The sequence below is a fragment of the Tachypleus tridentatus genome, chromosome 13, assembly GCF_004210375.1.
Source record: "Tachypleus tridentatus isolate NWPU-2018 chromosome 13, ASM421037v1, whole genome shotgun sequence".
Taxonomy (NCBI): domain Eukaryota; kingdom Metazoa; phylum Arthropoda; class Merostomata; order Xiphosura; family Limulidae; genus Tachypleus; species Tachypleus tridentatus.
Window position 1 is genome coordinate 60,961,556 of NC_134837.1, and position 20,710 is coordinate 60,982,265.

Consider the following 20,710-nt stretch of genomic DNA (forward strand, 5'->3'; position numbering starts at 1 on the left):
GGGACTCCAAGTTCCTGTACAAAAGAACGGGAAAGTGTCGAACCCACACGAACTTGGAATCTCCTGTCCATTAAAAATTTTTTAATAAACAAGGGTAGATGGCCACGTAACCCATATGTATGGAGGTCTCGCAAAACGCCATACCTCCATGTTGTGTCGTAAGCCTTCTCTATGTCAAAGAATATTGATACAAGATGTTGGCGGTTGAGAAAGGCTTTTCTGATAGATGTTTCAAGACGAATTAGGTGGTCTGTGGTGGAGTGCTGTCGACGGAACCCACACTGGGTGGGTGAGAGGAGGTTGTTTGATTCAAGGAACCAAACAAGATGAGCATTAACCATCCTTTCTAATGTCTTACAGAGACAGCTCGTCAAAGCAATCGAATGGTAGTTTGAAGGAATCTTGGGATCTTTCCCTGGCTTAGAGAAAGGTAAAATAATAGCCTGGCACCAGGCATCAGGAAAAACATTCTCCTGCCAGATCCGGTTGAAGACAATCAGAAGGACACCAAGAGAAGCAGGAGATAGATGGTGCAGCATGTCATAATGAATATCATCAGGTCCAACAGATGTACTGGCAGACCGATGAAGAGCCATTTTTAGTTCCACCAGGGTAAAGGGACAATTATAATCAAAGAAACAGTCAGTTCGAAAGGAAAGAGGTGATCGCTCTGCCCGAGTCTTGATGGCCAGGAAGGTGGAGGAACAAGCAGAAGTGCTAGATACCCGGCAAAAGCTTTCACGTAGAGTGTTAGCGATGTTCCGCACATCAGTCACCTCCTGACCATCAGAGAGTAAGATCGAGAGGGAGACAGAATTGTAGTGTCCATTAACCTTTCGAATCCTATATTATCTTGGAACTGGTGGTAGAAGATATGCTGGTTGTGAACTTAATCCAAGATTCCTTCTGGCTTTGACGTCTTACCCACCTAGCATGTGCACGGGCCCGTTGGAAAGCAACCCGGTTTGAAAGTGTGGGATATCTACAAAAAGTATCCCAGGCCCGCTTTTGAGCCTTCCTTGCTAAGTGGCAAGCAGGATTCCACCACAGCCGAGGATATCGTGGAAAACGTGTCGAGGTTTTAGGAATACACTGAGCAGTAATACAGTCAGTTATGACTGCTATACAGTCGTCTATTGATGGCTGATTTACGATGGCAGGATCAAGTTCTGCAAGAGCAGTGAAAGTGGACCAGTCTGCCTGATCCAGCTTCCACCGGGGCATGCGGGTAGGGTGGCATCGACCACGGCCAGTCTCTCTCAAAAGGATCAAAAAATGATCACTGCCTAGTGGATTACTGTCAACCCTCCATGAAAAATGGGAGAATAATGAAGGGGAGCAAACTGAGAGATCAATAGCGGTAAAGGACTAACTAGGTGCATGAAAGTGAGTGGAAGAACCAGTATTGAAAAGAGAAAGATTGTGATCAGAGAGCATCCGCTATACAGATCGGCCCCTCCCATCAATAATAGCACTTCCCCAGAGGGGATGATGTCCATTAAAATCCCCTAGGATTAGAAATGGAGATGGCAATTGTTCAACGAGAGCATCAAGATCTGATTGATCATATGTCTCTCCAGGGGACAGGTACAGAGAACAAACAGTGATGGTATGACCCAAGGAAACACAGATGGCTACAGCCTCCAAGGGTGTTTTGAGTGACAAAGACAGGGTGGGCATGTGTTGATCAACCAACAGTGCCACCCCTCCATATACTCCACCATCACACAACCTGTCATTTCTGTACAGAGAAAACTGCAGATTGGAGACAGTATCAGCAGTTTTAAGAAATGTTTCTTGTAAAGAAAGACAAACAGGATGGTAGGAAGCAATCAGCGTTTTGATATCATCCAGATTAGAACGTAAACCTGGACAGTTCCATTGTATCAAGGTGGCCATTTTTAAGATGGGTAGGTGAAGTGGCTGGAGAACCCTTCGGTTTACGACCACGTCTTTTTTCTTTACTGTCTTTAGTCGGAGGAGGTCTATCAACCTCCATGGATCCTGCTCTGGGTCGGGTGGGCAGGTTTTTGTTATTGGAAGGGGAATCCAGGGACTGAGGACGAGAACGAATAATTATTTTGTCTCTTGTGGTAGGAGAAAAAGATGTACCAGAAGAAATGCCTGTATTTGAAACTGAAGGACATGGATCTTGAGGTTTGTTGGAAGGTATGGGAGGAACAGAGATGGGTGTGGAAGTCAATTCATCAACCTTTTTAACCACGAAGGTCAAAAGGCTTTCATTTCTTTTGAAAACGATTCTCTTGGAGGCACAGAGAGATCTGTCTGCACTCCCACTGTAGTTGTGAAATGAAGTGCAGCAGCATATGTCCGAGATGGAGTTGTGGACAGCAATTTCCGAGCCACAGGATAACTAATGTTATGTGTCATTTTCAAACGCTGCACCTCTTTTTCCTCCAACCATTTTGGGCAAGAATGAAAGTAAAAGGGATGAGAACCATTGCAGTTTATGCAATGTGGGTTCATGTCACAGTCATAGGCATCGTGGTCCTTGCCTCCACAACGAGCACATGTCAGGGAACCACGACAAGATGTCTTGGAGTGGCCGAATCTCTAACATTGGAAACATCGAAAAGGGTTTGGTATGTATGGCTGAACCCTGCAAATGAGATAACCTGCCTTGATGGTGGCAGGTGCACGTGGTGAAGTAAATGTTAAAACGAGGGTATTTGTTGGCAGTGTAACTCCATCTTTGCGAGTGGAGATGCACCTCACTGCAGAAACTCCTTGAGTGGAGAGACCAGCAGAATCTCTGACTGGGAGCGTTCTTCAAATCCCTTTCAACAATAACTCCTCGTGAAGAATTCAAGGTAGCATGGGGTGTAACCTCAATAGGTATATCCCTAATTGCCTTTGAATTCAAGAGGAGTTCACTGTGTTGGGATGTGGATGTTTCAACCAATATGTCACCAGATCAAAGTTTCTTTACTGATTTTGGAGAGCCAGCAAGTCCCTCTAGTCCCTTCTGAATAAAAAAGGGGACATTTGCCCTAAAGGTTTTTCCGAAAGAGAATGTAATATAAGAAAATGAGGTGCGTGTGTTACTGATGTTGAAGATTGCTGTTATGAGTATTCAAGATGTGGTCGCTACCCATTGACTGTTTTTTACAATTTTATTTAAATTTTTAGAGGATCCATAGGAAAAAAAAAAATTTCGGTACCCACTGACCCCACCACCATGGAGCTCTACAAGGGGACGCACTACAAAGTCACGCAAGGACAATGCAGCAACGCCAGGGTTTCGTGAGCACTATACCCAAACACCAGCATCAGGCACAATGTCCACAACACCAGTTGAGAACTTCCAACACTGGTACATGGTTGACTCTAGCCCAAGTGGACCAGCCGATTGACCCAAGGGGGCCACCCAAAGGCTGCCGTCTACAGGAATTGAGGCCAAAGTGGTGTGTTAGGGTTGGACCCTCAACCACCAGGATCCTCTCCTCCCCTTCATGGGTCGCCATGCCGCGCACGTGGGTGGATGTTTAGATCCCAGAGAAGGTAACCAGATAGAACAGAACCTTTCCTGGGAGGTCCCCTCACCACGTACAGGAATCCACACCAAGGGGGTGTAAAACAAAATAAACAAAGTTGATTATAAAACATTTTCACTTCACCTGTGAACACACCAATATCATCAGTTTAAAAAAAATCTCCACTTCTTAGACTTCACTTCTCAAATTAGCTTTAGCTAAACTTTCCTCATACAAAAGTTTTTCAACCAAGTGACTAAATCTTTTTCTTAAATTTTCTATCACTCTACACAGGTTCATGTATAAATTACTAAAAGTTTCATCAAATCTTTTTTCTTTTTGTAAACACAATCAGAAATAGTATTTCAATTACTTAGATTCCTCAAATTATAGATGTTTCACTTTTAAGTGAGTCAAAAAATTGTACTAGCTAAAGTAATAAATTTATGAATGTCTTTCTCAGAATTCAATTATTCCAACTACCTCTATTCCTGAGAATCTTTGCATCCAAACTTTTAAAGATGTATGCACTTCATCCAAAAGTACAAAATTAAATTATTCCAACTACCTCTATTCCTGAGAACCATCAAACTTTTAAAGATGTATGCACTTCATCCAAAAGTACAAAATTAAATTATTCCAACTACCTCTATTCCTGAGAACCTTTGTATCCAAACTTTTAAAGATGTATGCACTTCATCCAAAAGTACAAAATTAAATTATTCCAACTACCTCTATTCCTGAGAACCTTTGTATCCAAACTTTTAAATATTTATCTATTTTTTTCCAAAAGTACTTTTAAGCAAGCACATTAACTACCTACTACAGTGGAGCACCATTAAGCTGCAGTATTTGGGGAGTCAACCTGCTTAACCACGGCTTAAGTGGTCCGTGACTTAAACCTTTCTGACTGAAAAGCCGAAGTCGCCAACAGCTCCGCCGAGGAGCCTCATCCGGGCCATTGCGTGATCATTATATGGGATTATCGAATTAAAAATAATACTTTAATTATTGATCACTTTTTTCACGGATTTACCGCAGATTAACTTTAATGTATGGAGAGGTGTGATTTGGTAACAATGGCAGCCTCCATAAAGCTGACATAGAGAGCGGATAAGGTAGATTAACGATCAATTTATATTGTAATATATTTTATTTATTTCCCAAATTAAAGCAAATCCTTTTCAAATATCCCCTTGAAGTTATAAAGCCAGGATTAAATTCGTAAGCTGCATTTTTACACGTTCTTAAATTAGCGGTGAGCTGCGATAATCCTCACTCACAAGACTTGCTACAGCGGCTTAAGCGATTTCGCAGTTTACTGGTCCGCGGCTTAATGGCACTCCACTGTACTAAGTTAAACAACTTAGCACTTCCTATCTTCTTTAGCACATGCAGGATATCCTCAAATCTCAAAGCTGTTAGATAGCTCTCCAACAAAAGCATCATAACCACACAAAGAAAGAGTTTTTATTCTTAACAAAGCTATGTTACAAAATGTTTGACAATCGTAATGGCCACACTATGTTCAAAGTTACAAATACTGTATAACTCAAAGAAAAACTTGAGATGTTCCCAAGAAACTTAAACATAAAAAAGTTATTTCTTATTGTATATGAGCCTTTTTTTTATTTTTCTGACAATAAAAATGATAAAGCAAATACAACCGTTGACTAATAAAAGAAAACCAAATTTTACAAACTGGAAGCTAAATTAACAAATTAAACAGATTTATTATAGAGGGCATACTGCAGCAGTTCTCAGATCAAGTATTTGTTTTGTTTGATATGAACAGACAAGTTCCTTATCTGTCAACCTAACTTCTCAAACAATTATTTATCAAAAATTTTCAAAATTCAGTTATAACTATAATTCACACAAATTAAAAACACAAGTGGTGTGAACAAGTTTTAAAAGTGGATATTTAAATAATTTAGAACTCAAGTTTATCTGTAATAAGGTTTAAGATATAAATTAAAATTCAATGTTTTAAACATATTTATTTATTTTTAATTTATTTATAAGAACAAAGGTTTTACTTAACATTCACACACACTTTTTAATTACCTGAAATATGACTGACTGCACACGTCTGATCATCATCTTTTGCTGATGGAAAAATCAACATCTTCTAGCTTTTCTATTGGATAAAATTTATAAAAAGTATTTAATAAATCATGGTTTTCAATTAAAAACTAAAACTACAGAGAGATAAAACAGAACTCTTGTTGTTTAAATGAGTAATGCAGTTGATGCAAAGAAATAAAAACAACATTAGATTTAGTATTTGTATTTCCATTGTTACTGAACACTAACATACCAATCTTTTGGTGAATTCTTGAAGGATCAACATACATTCTGTCAATACTGTAAACTTACAACCTTGAAAATTATAGTATTAGACAATTAGTAAACTATTCTTGGTAAACGAATGCTAAACACAGTTAATATTATTTAATAGCCTATAATCATCTTGTTTTAAAAGTCAAAATAAATGTTTTTACTTTAATAAATGTAAAATAATAACAAAAACATCAAAAAAACTTTGTTAACTAACAAGATTTTAACTTTCAAAACCTTTTAAATTTTCCAATCCAGTGACAGCAATTTGGGATTTTTAAATTCTTAGAAGCTGGGATTAAGCTGAAACATCATTACAATTACTACAAAAATTTTTCAGGTTTAATTAACATCATTAATAAAAAAACAAGTCACAAACTGCTCCAATTAAATCAGGTCTTCATGCAGTAATGGCAAGTCTAGGATATGTTATCTTCAATTAGATATTTCAACTCTTATGCTGGAGTGCTTAAACAGAATTGGTAAATTTAATTTTGTTGACAATCTGCAGGTATATTCAAAAATAAAAAACTTGGTACAATATATCAGTGGCTTTGTTAATCTGTCAAAATAACATACTGAATGGTAATGGGGCCTGGTAATAATAACATCAGTATAAAAGGTGAATGACATACCAACAGCATATTTTTACACAATTGGTAGCTGTATTCAGAAAAACCTGATCTATACATTTTAACATCTGACTTATATTGTTGCTCAAAATTCATGCTCTAAAACAGCTTTTATATATTAGTTTATTTAACTACCCCCATTCCAATGTTAAAATTAAACTTAATACTCTTGTACTGTCATATTTCTTTAAATCATAAAAAGTACCTCACTTACAAATACTAACTTGAACTAAATAATTATTAAAAAAAAAAGAAACTATCCACTAATAGTATCATATAAGAATTATGATAATTAAATAATTTAATTAAGACTTTGGTTAAAATTGGGCCTACAATTAACCAAAAAACTGTAAAAATATATTTTTAATAATCTGTATTAGAAATATGCAAATTATACTTTGCAGACCTAACAAGTTATACTTTATAGAAATCTTACAAAAGCAAAATATAAACCACTGACAAGTTTAATTTTGCACAATGTCCAAACTGCAATGTTATAATATCTTGAATATACATCACATGTTTATGTTAAAATTTGGTTTGAGAATTTATCAGAGAATTCTGTTATGGTCCAAGATTAAATTTACATTACTCTTAACATTTAGATGAAAAGATTACACTATGTAACACAAATTTTGTTCCTGGATACTATGTGTTATTTCTTAATTGCTTATGTTGTAAAAGTACAAAAAATGGCCATTATTCCCTTCAAACTTTGCTTTTGTGACCCGAATAATGAAATTTAGAAATTAACCTATTTTCTATGTAAAAATGAGCAAATTTGCACATTTTCATTTATATAATTTCTGAATAAAAGAACATATGAATCAAGATTTACATGTATTTATTCTAAAGTTAAACAAAAATGTCTAGAAGTGAATAGTAATGTAAATCACTTTCACATATCATTCCCAAAATACAGTCTCCCATCATGTTTTCGTTATACGCTCCCAGAAAAGTTTCAAGAGAAAATATGTCTTTTCCATTTGCTTTAGGCATGAGCAATTGGAAAATAACACTTTCTGCCCAGGAACAAGAAAAAGTAAAGGCTTTATTACAGTGTTTTGTGTATTTTACACGAGTTTAAATCTCCTTGCTACCATTGTAATAACTGTTACGACAAAACAGAATACCATATGTACTAATAAAACGAACAACAATATGAAAATTTTCGACAAATGTAGAAATTATATTAACTTATATTTTACCTAAAATTTAATACATTTGCTCTCGTCTTCTCCACATTCCTTCCTTCTACTTTTCAGCCCTCTAGTGCCAGTAATGATGTATTATTCATTTATTTCAAAAATATTTGTTTTAAAGTAAAGCTACATTTTCAATCACAGGGAATCGAACCAAGGATTTTGGTGTTGTAAGTCCGTGCACTTATCACAGTCCCACAGAAAAAACTTCTAAAATGAACATGGTATAAGACATATTAAAAACTTTATTTTTTTTTCAGTGATGTCGAGAAACCCACTTGTTGAGAAATGTATATGCAAAAACGGCTCGTTTGGGTTGAGAAAATATTTTACATAGAAGAGCAAACAACGTTTCGACCTTCTTCGGTCATCGTCTTCTATGTAAAATATTTTCTCAACCCAAACGAGCCGTTTTTGCATATAAATTTATTTTTTTTTACCCACAAAGCTACATAAAAGACTATCTGTGCTCTTCTCATCGTAGGTATATAGCGCGTATTCCAATAAGTAACCCGCATTAGCAAAATCTTTACTGTTAATATATGTGCAAAAACGGCTCGTTTGGGTTGAGAAAATATTTTACATAGAAGATCGAACAACGTTTCGATCTTTTTCGGTCATCGTCAGGTTCACAAAGATAGTGGTAACTGACTGGAAGCTGACCACATGTTTGGAAGGCAATAAATTTAAAACAGGAGCGTAGCCAGAAATGGTCATTGGGGATTGGGGGGGGGGAGTTTAAGTGCTTGATGCAAGCGGCGTCGCAGGTGCAAAGCCATGCTAGGGGGATCCAGGGGAATGTCCTCCCAGGTAATTTTTTTATAAAAACGTAAAAGAAAAGCCTGAATTATGCATTCTGAGACCACCTTTTTGACAAATTTCAGAATGTCACACTAAGGTGTTTGTCTTATTTTTTTAATCATAAATGAATATATAGGCCTATATATATAATATACAACTTAAAAGTTACCAGGCCAAGCAAAGTAAGCCTCATTATACATTCACCGTGATATTAAAGTTAACCAAACTGTGTTGTAGATGTCCTGGTAAGAACGAACAGATGTTTGAGCCTTTCATAGATATTCGATTATATTTCTTTAGTTTTGACAAAACTTGCTGTATTAAAAGAGTGTTCAATCAGAAATTTGCATTTGACCATTTGTTGTGTGTGAAATTATCTGCCATGCAATCACGGATCTTTATGAAACTTCACAGGTGGCAATTAAACTTGTTTAAAAAATTTGGATTAACACCCACCCCACCTGGCTATGCCCCTGATATAAAAGATACACCAGAAAGAAGTTTAGCACTGAAATGTTTGTACCCGAGCTTTTTGTTTTCATCAAATGAAGTACTGTAGGCCTACTTTTTATGCCGATGTTGGTGACCCAAATATTATAAATATATAATTTTGAGCTCAAAATATTGTCACTCATAAAATATAAAATGTCCCAAAACTACTATACCTTAACTGATTTTCTAAATATGTTTCAGATAGGTTAATAAATAATTTGCTGCTCAGAGCTAAACAATTACGAACTGAGGTATTCTGTCTGTAATTGCATGCCCAAAAAAGAAATAATCATCAGAAGATTCTTATAGGGGACAAAATTATATTTCTTCTGGCTATAAACATTTATATAAAACAAGGATTCCGTATTTAAATATTTATTTTTCAAATTTAAAAAAAGTAAACTTATGTGATATAAAACTGAATTACAAACTATGTTTTCATGTTACGTTTAGAACCTGACATGGCCTAGCGCGTTAAGGCGTGTGCTTCGTAATCTGAGGGTCGCGGGTTCGCGCCAAACATGCTCGCCCTCCCAGCCGTGGGGGCGTTATAATGTTATGGTCAATCCCACTATTCGTTGGTAAAAGAGTAGCCCAAGAGTTGGCGGTGGGTGGTGATGACTAGCTGCCTTCCCTCTAGTCTTACACTGCTAAATTAGGGACGGCTAGCACAGATGGCCCTCGAGTAGCTTTGTGCGAAATTCCAAAACAAACAAACAATGTTACGTTTACTGACACTCTTTGAAAATAAAGTTGTTTAATAATATGTGTAATGTTATTCTGTGAAAAAAATTTGCAGCAAGGTAAATGCTTGACCATTACAGATTGGAGAACGTAGCATGGTCACACATAACCTACGGCATTTATATAAGTAGTTACATGTGTAAGAAAGTATGTTTTATTATTGTCATAAGCCACCAAGTTGTGGCTGTCGGTCTGTGTTACAGCTAAAGCCCTCAATACTTTAAGGCAACATATCACAGAAGATTTACTTTGATAATACAGTAAATGATCGTATATATCAACATGAAGACTTGGGGTGGCTTTGGAACAAGCGCCAGCTGAATGAAAGAAGCTTGGTCTAGGTGGGACCTTACTTTGTGCTATAAAGAATTGTTATATTATTGTAAAAATTACATTACAGCAACAGGAGTGTGAAAAATTGAGTAGTGAGCCTTATCTGTACATTACCTGTGAACCTCTTTTGAACTGATTTGACCAGTATTCTGAAGAGGAAACTGATAATTCAGAGGAAGACAAGAGTGCTGTCTTGGAGCACCTGATTTACCAGACGAGAGTATTTAAGTGGCCACTCATAATGAGTCATGCAAGTGAGTTCTGAATCTAGAGACAAAAGGTAACTCCCAAACAATATGGGTGGGATTAACCATTATTATGAGCAGTCGAGATAGTTATGTGATTGAAAATGTAATGAACTGCACAGGTATTACTACTCTTGGCACTGTAATGTAAAATGTATTACACAATACTTTATGATTATCATGATTCAGGAGAACAGAATTTATGATCATCCTATTGTGCTAAAGACTTAACTGAGTTGCCATGGAAGGAAACAGTTTTGACAACTGTCAATATATTTCCTGTTTAGCAAGGAGTTGGACTATATAACTGATTGGAAGAATCCAGAAGACAGACTTGGCTTTCAACCTGGTATAGCAATGCATGAGGATGGATTGCTGATTAATGAATCTGATGTAAAATATCTAGCTGAGTCAGTTTTGAGGCTAGCTTTAAAGCTTTCAAAGAGGAGCAGTGCAGTTAGTTGTAGGTTCACCTATGGAATCCAAGTTCTCAAAGAAACTGTCGATCATGATCAGCCACAGCCACTGGACTCCATCACCTCCTCTGATAAAGCAGATTGGTACCACCTGAAGATGAAAGGAGAAGCTATATAGGGCATACAAACAACAGTTGTAAAACAATTTTGGAGTAGGCTTAGCTGAAGTAATGTAAATAGGTCAGAAAACATGGATCTGAGAACATAATGGAAATGGGAGATACTTAATCAGTGATATTACCACCATTGTGTTGGATGACTCCTGTGAAGGAGTGACAACAACATTGAAAAATATCAGAAACATGGAAACAATGTAAATGCTTAATTCAGTTAATTCACAAAACTGATGTTGTGGTGGTTTGTTTAAGATATAAAAATAGATTTTTTGTTTGTTTTGTTAGAATAAAAATGGTATGGTGATGTTGCAATGGTCTACTAACAATCTTGAAAATTGCTGGACAAAACAGAAAAAGACAGTGCAGGGTGTCTGAAAAACACAACTTATAGTAAAATTAAAACTGACAGTCATTTGAATGAAAGATCTAACTGATAACTTCAAAATTTAGTAGAAAAAAGAAAATTGCAGAGTGAACAACTACATATCAAATAATAACAAAATACTAAAACCAATAAGCATAAGAATTCTGGTAAATCTTATGAAAAACATGCCTAAATAGCACCAATGAAAGAATGAGCCTGTGTTAATGGACTAGTATTCTTGAGGATTACTGCATTTGGAGTATTTGTTGCCCTCCTATCAGTGGAGTTTACAGTAACAATAGACATCGATATGTGTAGGGGTTGGACATTTGTTTAAAGCTTATAACATCTTTAAAAAATGACAAAGCAGTGCATAAAAGGTAACAGATTTTGTGGTCAAGAGGTGAGTAGAATCTCTGAAACATCAGATTGTTTACTATATTTTTTTACAATTATGTCCAGTCTCCTATAATTCTTTTTCACAAACTCAGTTACTCACAGAAATAAGAATTATCACACAATAAAAATCTAGTTTGAATCTCCTGTTATCTATGGACCTGTTCTGTTGCAATAAGAGAAATAAGTTCAACCACAAATTACCAGCATCATCATGTTTCAAGTTTTGAACCCTTCAATTAACAACTGAACACACAAACCAGTTGGTCATGCTTGGTTCATATATTCAAATGTACATTTAAGCATACATACATTTGTTTTAAACAGTGTGTATAAAATCATCCTATGAAAAGGACTTGTATAATTCAGCTTAGCTCTATATCTGTATGAGACATCATTTTAAGATAATTTGGTAAATCACATTTCTATGCCTACTGAAATAAAAGTACACTTGAAAACATACTCCGAGAAAAAATTTATTAAAATAGAACATCTTTCACAATGAAATTTACAACAGTGACTTAAAGGATGCATGAATACAAACACTGATAACTGAATAAACAAAATGCAGTTTAAAGAAACAAAAATTATCTCTTCTAGGCAATGATATCTGAACAAATGTCTCAGTAAACTCTGGAACAGTTACAAAATCCAACATTAACCACTGGGCATTTAAAGAAACATGTTCAGTATCACAGAAAATTAAAATTGTGAGGAAGAGTAATGTTTGATTAATTTCAACAATAAACCATGTTGTAACCTTTTATATAAACACCAGGTTAAGTTTCATTCATGTGACAAGAACAGCACTTGGCAAATTAAGAATAGTGTGCTCAAAAGGAATCTGACCTCGTGAAATGCGACTTCTGTGACACTGAACTGCATTTTAAGATTTAAACTTTTTCTTCAAAAAAAAGATGCTTTTAATAGAGAGGTGTACTAATAAACATGGTCCTTACAACAAATAATGTAGTTTATGCAACATTAAAAAAAAGTTTTTTAATTTATTATTTCAGGTTATTCAAAACTATAGAGCTTATCAAACTCATCACCTTGAAACATCTAGACCAAAAGCCTATTGATTGAGATTATATGCAAATTATTAATTTCCTAATATGTTGCAAATACAAATGAATTTTCAATAAATACTTTACATTATCCATGAAAACTTGTTTTATTAACATTATGCACAACTCCAAGTGAATCATCATAAAACAAAATTCACCCCATATTACAAAATACGAGTAAGTGTACAACCCAATACACTTAAAACCAATTAATATGTGAAAAAATTTATTGTTAAGCTACCAGAATATTATCAATGTACTTTTTAAAAGTAAATAAATTTGGAATTGTTTTTTTAAGGATTGCTTTGTCAAGCTTAAAGCTAATCTTTTGTAGATGCAATGTTTTTTTACAATATAGAATGGAACACAGATCAGTATCTGTTATTTCTACATTAATTTATTTCCTGGGTAGTCTATACATTTGTGGAAGAAATATTTGTCGAGTATAATTATTTCCTAAGACATTATATTAAAAAAAAGTGTAAATACTATATTTATAACAGTCCAATTAACAAACACAGTACAGTTAAATTTCAAGTACATTAGAGATTTATTTACCAAACTGGTCTTAAATATTTGTCACTTTTATGAAAATTTCTTACATCAATAGTTTACTTTTATGTAAAGAACAGAGGATTCCCCTAATCAAAAGTGTGTTAAATGAACACATTTAGAATTTTCTCCATATTGAGCTTTCATCCCACCTCATGTAAAACAAAAATACTATCTACCTATTAGTTTTACTTTTAAACAAGCTTGTTTGCCATAATTAATAAAAAATAAGGACATTTAACCTAACTTAATTTATTTGTATGTGTTCTTCTAGTTATTTTTTGCTTTACTGCACCATGTTTGTAAAATAACAATATTCAGCAATCTAGACATTTTTGATTAATTTAAAACCCAGTAAAATAAAACTATTGTGAAACATAAAAAACACGAATAGAATTACAATGAAAAAAATCACAATAAAAACAGCAACATAAATCACCTTTGCAACTCTCACTCTATCATGTAAAAACAAAGAATCTCTTTCTTAGCAAAATCGTTTACTTAACCTGTAAACTTGCACTAAAATTGTGAGATTTGTCATTGGACACTTACAAATTTACACTCTGAAATACTTATTTTACATTTTATCTTATTACAAAATGACAAAGTTGTTTATATAAAATTGAGAAGACCAACAATTAACAAGGAATGCAATATCTGGTAACACTAGACAACAAGCATGACAAATTGTTATTTACAGGTGAAGCCCATCAGTTTATAGCATTACATGGGAAAATATTTAAATTTTACCATCAATATGAAGCATATTTTATTAAAGTGAAGCTGAACCATAGTGGAAACAAACATGCTCCTTTCATTAAAAATGTGATTGTAATTTTACCTTTTTTATTTCATATCTTTTGTTTATATAAACTCCACATTAAAGGGTCCCACAGCTGCTAATTTAATAAAGAAAAATTAAATCATATGAAGCTCTCAAAACATATGTGTAGCCACTTAAGAATTGAACATGGCATATTCTGTTTGGCACAAACTTTTGAAATATAACAACTACTTTCAAGACTGAAAAAAAAAAGATCAATCACTTGATTTTTGACCTTGACATTTTCCTAAATCTGTTTGATCAAATTAGATCACAATTCAAGAAATAGATTAACATTTTTATGTTGTTCTATAAGTCAAAAAGCTGACTTTAAAAAAAAAAAATGAATAGCACTCTTCTATCATATTTATTAACAACATAAAATATGTTTAAAAATATTATGTTTGTACAAGTTCACCTTAACTCTCAAGTATCTTCAACAATATGCAATACCCTTATTTGACACAATAATTGTATTTCACTTGATTTGCCATTTCATTTATAAAATGGTCCTAAAAGTATACAGTATAAGCTTGGGATCTTTAGAACAAACCTAAATATATAATTGTCAAAATGTTTACCTACTGATTACATTAGTTTGATTCTATCCTTTTCATATTACTATAAAAATCACTAACTTTTAATTACATACAAATTTCCAAGTTATGTCTTTAATTTTTCATAAGTTTGAACTTCTACATGAACACTAGATAAGGAACTTAACACTTATATGCATTTCTTGGCAAAGTACAATTTATTTTGTACTTTTGTTTTCTGTCTAACATAACCCAAATGAATACAAATACTATCATTTTCTGTTATATTACACTTTAAAGAACAAATTAATTTTAATTAAAAGTATGAATAACAATAATTTTAATCTTTTTCTTGTCAGTTTCCCACTTAGACAATTACAATCCTTTCCCAAAAAACATGTGAAAACTGTAGAATTAGCCAAAACTTAAAACAAAAACAGTTTAATGCTTTTCATGATAAGGCAAGCAAAACCATTTAACAAGTTAATAAGACTAAAAACCCAGTGAACCCAGTGCAAAGCTAAAGCAATATCTGTACAGCTCACAATCAACAAAATTATTACTGATCTTTAGTAATCACCAAATTTTGTCTCATCCAGAGCCAGCAAGATGAACCATAACATAACAATAAATAAACAAGTAAATTATTTAAATAGCTTGTGAAATAACAAAAATAAACATAAAATTGAGATCCATGAACAAATTATATTAATTTATATCTACAAGAAAGGTTTTGAAATTTAAAAATTTAATTTTAAAATATTTAAAGGGTTTGCATAAAAATGCAACCTATAAATTTAAAAAAGTTTGTACATTTCTTATAAGATATATAGTTCAAATCTGATTGAGATAAATTTTTTTTATTATAATTTAACTTTAGCACAACAGCTCAGCATTGCAATTAAAAATTATGCTATAGGTCACATGAAACACCATTTTGTACAGTTGAACAATAACATCATTCTGTCAAACAAACTAGTGCTGAACAGTGTTTCATACAATTAGACAAAATTAAAAGCCTCTATTTAACAATACAGAGCTGAATTTGTATTGGTATTTACAGCAAAGCTGCCTAGTTTCGAACTACTGACCAGAAGGAAAGCAGCTTATCAGTAGCAACCTACCACTTACCATCCACACTTGGAGATTTACCAATTTTATAATGCGAACACAGATTAAAGTGAGGGGAGTATGTGGTTTTACAACAATTCAAAACCAGCTTGCTAGCTCCAAAATCTAGAGCTCTAAACACAGAGCCAACCTGCATCTTAAGAATAGTTACACTGTGATCTTTAAATCATGCAAACCTAACACCACTACTCTTTTTGAAACTTATATAACAGTTGGAAAGTATTTGAATGAGCTTTAAAAAGGAAAAGGAAAATTTTTAATATATGTTTATTACAGAAATTATATAATTTAAAATGTTAAAAAGCACCAATCTAGAGAACAAAATATGATCTTTAATTTATATTTTATATGTAACATAACATCCAATTCTGCAACATTAATGTTCTAATATACCTACAATTCACATAAGCCTACTTTTTAACTTTTATTTAACCATGTAAACAAGTTTCTAGATAACCTTTCATTAATTGTTGTTCTTTGTTTCTTACTTGTCACCTTTCATTTTTAAGATTGTATGTGAATGCACAATAATATGGATGATGAAATACTGCTTACAAAACCCTTGATGTCAATTAACAAAATATTTTCTTCTTGTTTGGATTATTAATTTTTAACAAGTACTAAGCTTCTTATAATGTAACCCACCTTTCCAATAAATAGTTAATGAACATTTACCCATTTTGTCTCAAATCATGGCCCAAGATGTTTTATTTCTGAAAGTACTTTCCCAGTTTAAAGTATTAAAGCAGAATACAGAAGTTTATTTTCTAATGTTTTAAAACTATAAAATAAATGTGTTTTGTTCTCAAGCAATTTCTTTCTCTTATGTCATTGACAATTACTTTAATCCCTAATGCTTAGAGAACTGCTTACTATTTAGTATAGTCATTTAAAGGCTCACTGTTTAGAGCACTGTAGAATTTGCCTCAGACACAGATCTTTAATGATGCATCTACCACAAACCATAACAACTGAAGCCAACAGTAATTCCTTACTGAGCTTGACATTGAACTTAACCTGGGACATGTAGGAAATGTATTTGGACTAGTTCTGAACTTATGGTGAAAGAAAGATATTAATTTCTCAAAATTCAGCATAATCAAACCATTTATTTTTAAAAGCACTAAAACAAGTAACTTAACAGCCAATCAAAAAATGATTTTCTTTCTCAACCTATCAATGTCAATCTTCTGTTCAATTTCAAAATCTAAAATCATGGTTATCATACCAATGTAAAGCATCTTTGGATATGTGTACACTATACTTACAATGTTAAACCTATTCAATTATTTATTAAATATTGTTTATACATTTTAATAGTTTTATATATATGTATATATATAAATACTTGTAGCTGTCAAGTCTCATTAGCATACAATTTCTTATGCCTTAAAAAGTTAACACATAGTTCTGCCCTATATGTTAGTTTAAACTTTTCTTCCTGTTTCATATTTAATGTGTACATTATACATTAAAATGCTTGGTATTAAAAATAAAGCACAAGAAATACTCCCTTAAACAATATAAATATTCTTCTCCACAACTAACCAATCTATGTAACAAACTACTGTGTAACGATTACCTCTTTTGGTTGGAATTTAATACAATTGTTTTTCTAATTCTTAAAAACCTGAACATCTTATTTCAAGGTTTCAGGTCTCCAAATGTGTGTCTATTTTTACTGTTAAACATTCCTCCATCACAAAACTGAACCAGAATAATAATTAGATTTTCTTACTGATTTTTCTTAAACTGCTTAATCTCTTCATTTACACCAACAAAAGGTTCCAAAAAACATTTACCACAATAATATTTTTTGTTTTGCTAAATACACAAATACTTATGGGAAAACTATGCACTTAGTGGATTATTTTTCTCGTATTGTTTTTAGCATCTTTGTACATATGCATACGCACACACATACATACATATATATATATATATATATACATATATTTATATTCAAACTATGTTTCTAATGTAGTTCTGCCAGTGTGAGAACATTCTAAACCAACTGATAATGAATAGTTTTGAGAAGTCACTGCAGCAATACTGGAACTGTTTACCTATTAAATATGTTTCTTTAAACTCTATGATGCCACATTTAGACCAGACTGCTTTCCTAACTGAAAAGTTTAAATCATGGAATGTATCAGAAGACAACTATTTTGAATGCATAAACCATTTCAAAGTAGTACAATCACTTTGTTTTTGCAATAAATCATGACATGGTGAAAGAGTTTTGATATTAATGGTGTTTCCTATCTTTAACATGTGTACAAATTAGCATTAGCACAGGCACTGATGGGATAAAATGCTATATTTTAATAATTTTCATCTCAGTAACTTAAAAGCCATTTAACTGCAGAAAAAAAAAGTAAGCATGGCTTTCTTTGTTTACTTTTGTTATATAACCAAAAATGATTATGAAAACAGCAACTGCTGGTTGGGACTATAAGAATGAGACATTACAATACAATCTCAATTTGTCTCCACATCTTTGGTCCAAGGCTTTAAAATTATAAAGGATGCTTGAAATAATTTTACATGTTTTAACTGTTAAAGCTGTACAGGTTTCTGCTGAATCACTCCAGCTTGTTTCTTTGAATTCCCTTCATCATTATGACTTTCTGTTGGATGGAGAGCCCAAGGTAGGCTGGCTCGACGACCTGCTTCCAAAACGCTGTCATACGTTTCATCTCGATTCAAAATAGCGCCAAAGATGTATGTTTGCTATATGAGGAGATGCCAATTGATAACCAATGAAAATTATAAAATATTACAGCTGTAACTATAATACTACACAAGAATCTTCATTATGAAATCTGGTAACATTCCAAAACTTTTTTTTGAACAATTTCTACAACTTCCACAGATTGATGCCTAAAAACTGTTTAAGTTAATAAGATGATAGTTCATGTATTGGAGTACTAAACTATGAAAAATAAGATGGTTAAAACAAATTACTTATTGATATAGAGCAGTAGTAATTTCTAACTATTGGCCTACAAATACCTGCTCCTTTTAACATAACATTTCATTTGGTTACTAAAGCTCTCGTCATGAATAGGGATGGTTCTGAATTTATAGAACAAAAGAAACAACTTTCAGAATTTTAGAAAATATGCAAGCCTTCAGTAAAAATCAGAAGTCACTATTTAACTTGTGTTATTATTACAGTACAAGAGTAAAACTGTGATCTTTAAATTATAGAAACCTCACATTGCTACACTTTTTGAAACTTGTACAGCAGTCTGAATGTATCTGAATGAATTTTAAGCTCAAAAATACATGCAACATTGTATACATGGAATGCTTACAAATGTTTGTAAACTTTCTATGATGTTAAACAAAACACTAGAAAAAAAGATACAAAAATTGAATCTTTATAATGCAGTCAGATTTTTGCAGAAGGAGAGAGCTTTATAATAAATACAATAAGAAAAGAAAAATTATTACAAATAATCATGGAGCTTATAATTTTCCTACACTGAAAATGTAAGTTCCAATAGGTTGATTGATTGATTGATTTCGTGTCTTATGGCACAAAGTAGTTGGGCTATCTGTGCCAAATGTCTGGTAAAAAGGTAGAAATAAACTAAATGTAGTAAAATACAGAAAAAGAAATAATGGTAAAACAAAACATCATTGAAAAAAAGAAAAGGCATAAAACCAATGTTGACACATAGTCTACAATGTTAAGAGAGAAAGCAGAGTAAAAGTAGTTGTAAAGGACTTTCTCTAGCAAAATGGTAATGATTATAACCTGCCAGGAAGACTAACAGGTAAGTATAAGAACCACTGTCAGTCACCTGAAGTTGGCTTTTCCAGTCCTGGTTCTGGGTTATGTGTCATAACAGCCATTATCAAAAGGTGAAATAATAAAAGTTTTAAAAGACATACAGCAAAATTATAATAACAACTCGCCAGGACGACTAGTTCAACCGGTAGTTCAAACAGCAGTGTTAGTCACCTGAAGTTGGCCTTTCCAATCCTGGTGTCAAGTTATTTAATGTTCTGGCCATTTACCAATTTCAAATTGAACTAGAGAGATTGAGACTCTGAAAAGGGAACCACAATTAAAAAGGTGTAATGAATAAATATTATACATTTAAATGAGATTAAAAAGATTAATGGCCATTAAAAAACTAAAAACTTTATCAAGGTAGACAGTGTCACCATCACCAATAACACTGTCCAATGTTACAGACAAACCCTGGAACAAAACATGTTTAAAATGGTGCCGTCGTTGAGAGTCTTAATGATGGCAAGAAAGTAAAATGTTGCTTACAGTGATTTGAGTGTTACACAAACTACACACTGGTGCAACTGTTCCAGATGAAAGAAAACAATGAGTTAAAAAACTGTGACCAATGCGTAGTATAGTTAGAACAACTTCCTCCTTTTGAACCTTATAAAAGCTAGACGGCCAAAGCCCAATATAGGGTTTTATTTGAAAAAGCTTGTTGTCGCGTTGCTCACTCCAAGTGGACTGCCAGCTGGCACGGAGCCGAGCCTTGAAGACAAGACCATAGTCCATGTACAGAATAGGCACAGGGTGATGGTGCTGGAGCAGACAGATTTAGCTGCCATTTCTGCAAGCTCGTTCCTGCGAATACCAACATGGCCTGGTATCCAGAAAAACTGGACAGAAGTAGATGTTAATGAGAAATGGGCCAGTTGGTTTTGAATATCAGCGAGAACAGGGTGTGAGCCAACGTGAAGCGATTTCAGGGCCAGTAGAGAACTCAGCGAGTCAGTACAGATAGTGCAATTGGAGTACTGCTCAGCTTCAATATGATCCAGGGCAAGAGATATGGCGTACAGTTCAGCAGTGAACACAGAAGCGTTAGAGGGGAATATGCACACAACTACTGAACTGCAACAAACCATGGCAGAGCCCACAGAATTATCTGATTTGGAGCCAATCGTATAAATTGGAACGAAATGATTGTTCAAAAGATGT

General features: G+C 33.5%; 2 protein-coding genes across 5 annotated transcripts in view; both read right to left on the bottom strand.

Moving 5' to 3' along the window:
• Positions 1-7,746, bottom strand: part of LOC143240724 (dnaJ homolog subfamily C member 2) — a 47,794-nt gene extending 40,048 nt beyond the window's left edge. Inside the window, exons 1-2 of the mRNA XM_076483654.1 lie at positions 7,675-7,746; positions 5,562-5,634 (exon numbers count right to left, since the gene is read on the bottom strand). Of these exons, the coding sequence (XP_076339769.1) occupies positions 5,562-5,622 (61 nt within the window). The 5' untranslated portion in view covers positions 5,623-5,634; positions 7,675-7,746. The remainder of the gene's footprint in view (positions 1-5,561; positions 5,635-7,674) is intronic.
• A 4,354-nt stretch (positions 7,747-12,100) lies between these two features.
• LOC143236970 (GRAM domain-containing protein 4-like) overlaps positions 12,101-20,710 on the bottom strand; it is a 55,307-nt gene continuing 46,697 nt past the window's right edge. For all 4 annotated transcript variants that reach the window (XM_076475714.1, XM_076475717.1, XM_076475718.1 and 1 more), the window contains one exon: positions 12,101-18,477. In XM_076475714.1, the coding sequence (XP_076331829.1) occupies positions 18,304-18,477 (174 nt within the window). In that variant the 3' untranslated portion in view covers positions 12,101-18,303. The remainder of the gene's footprint in view (positions 18,478-20,710) is intronic.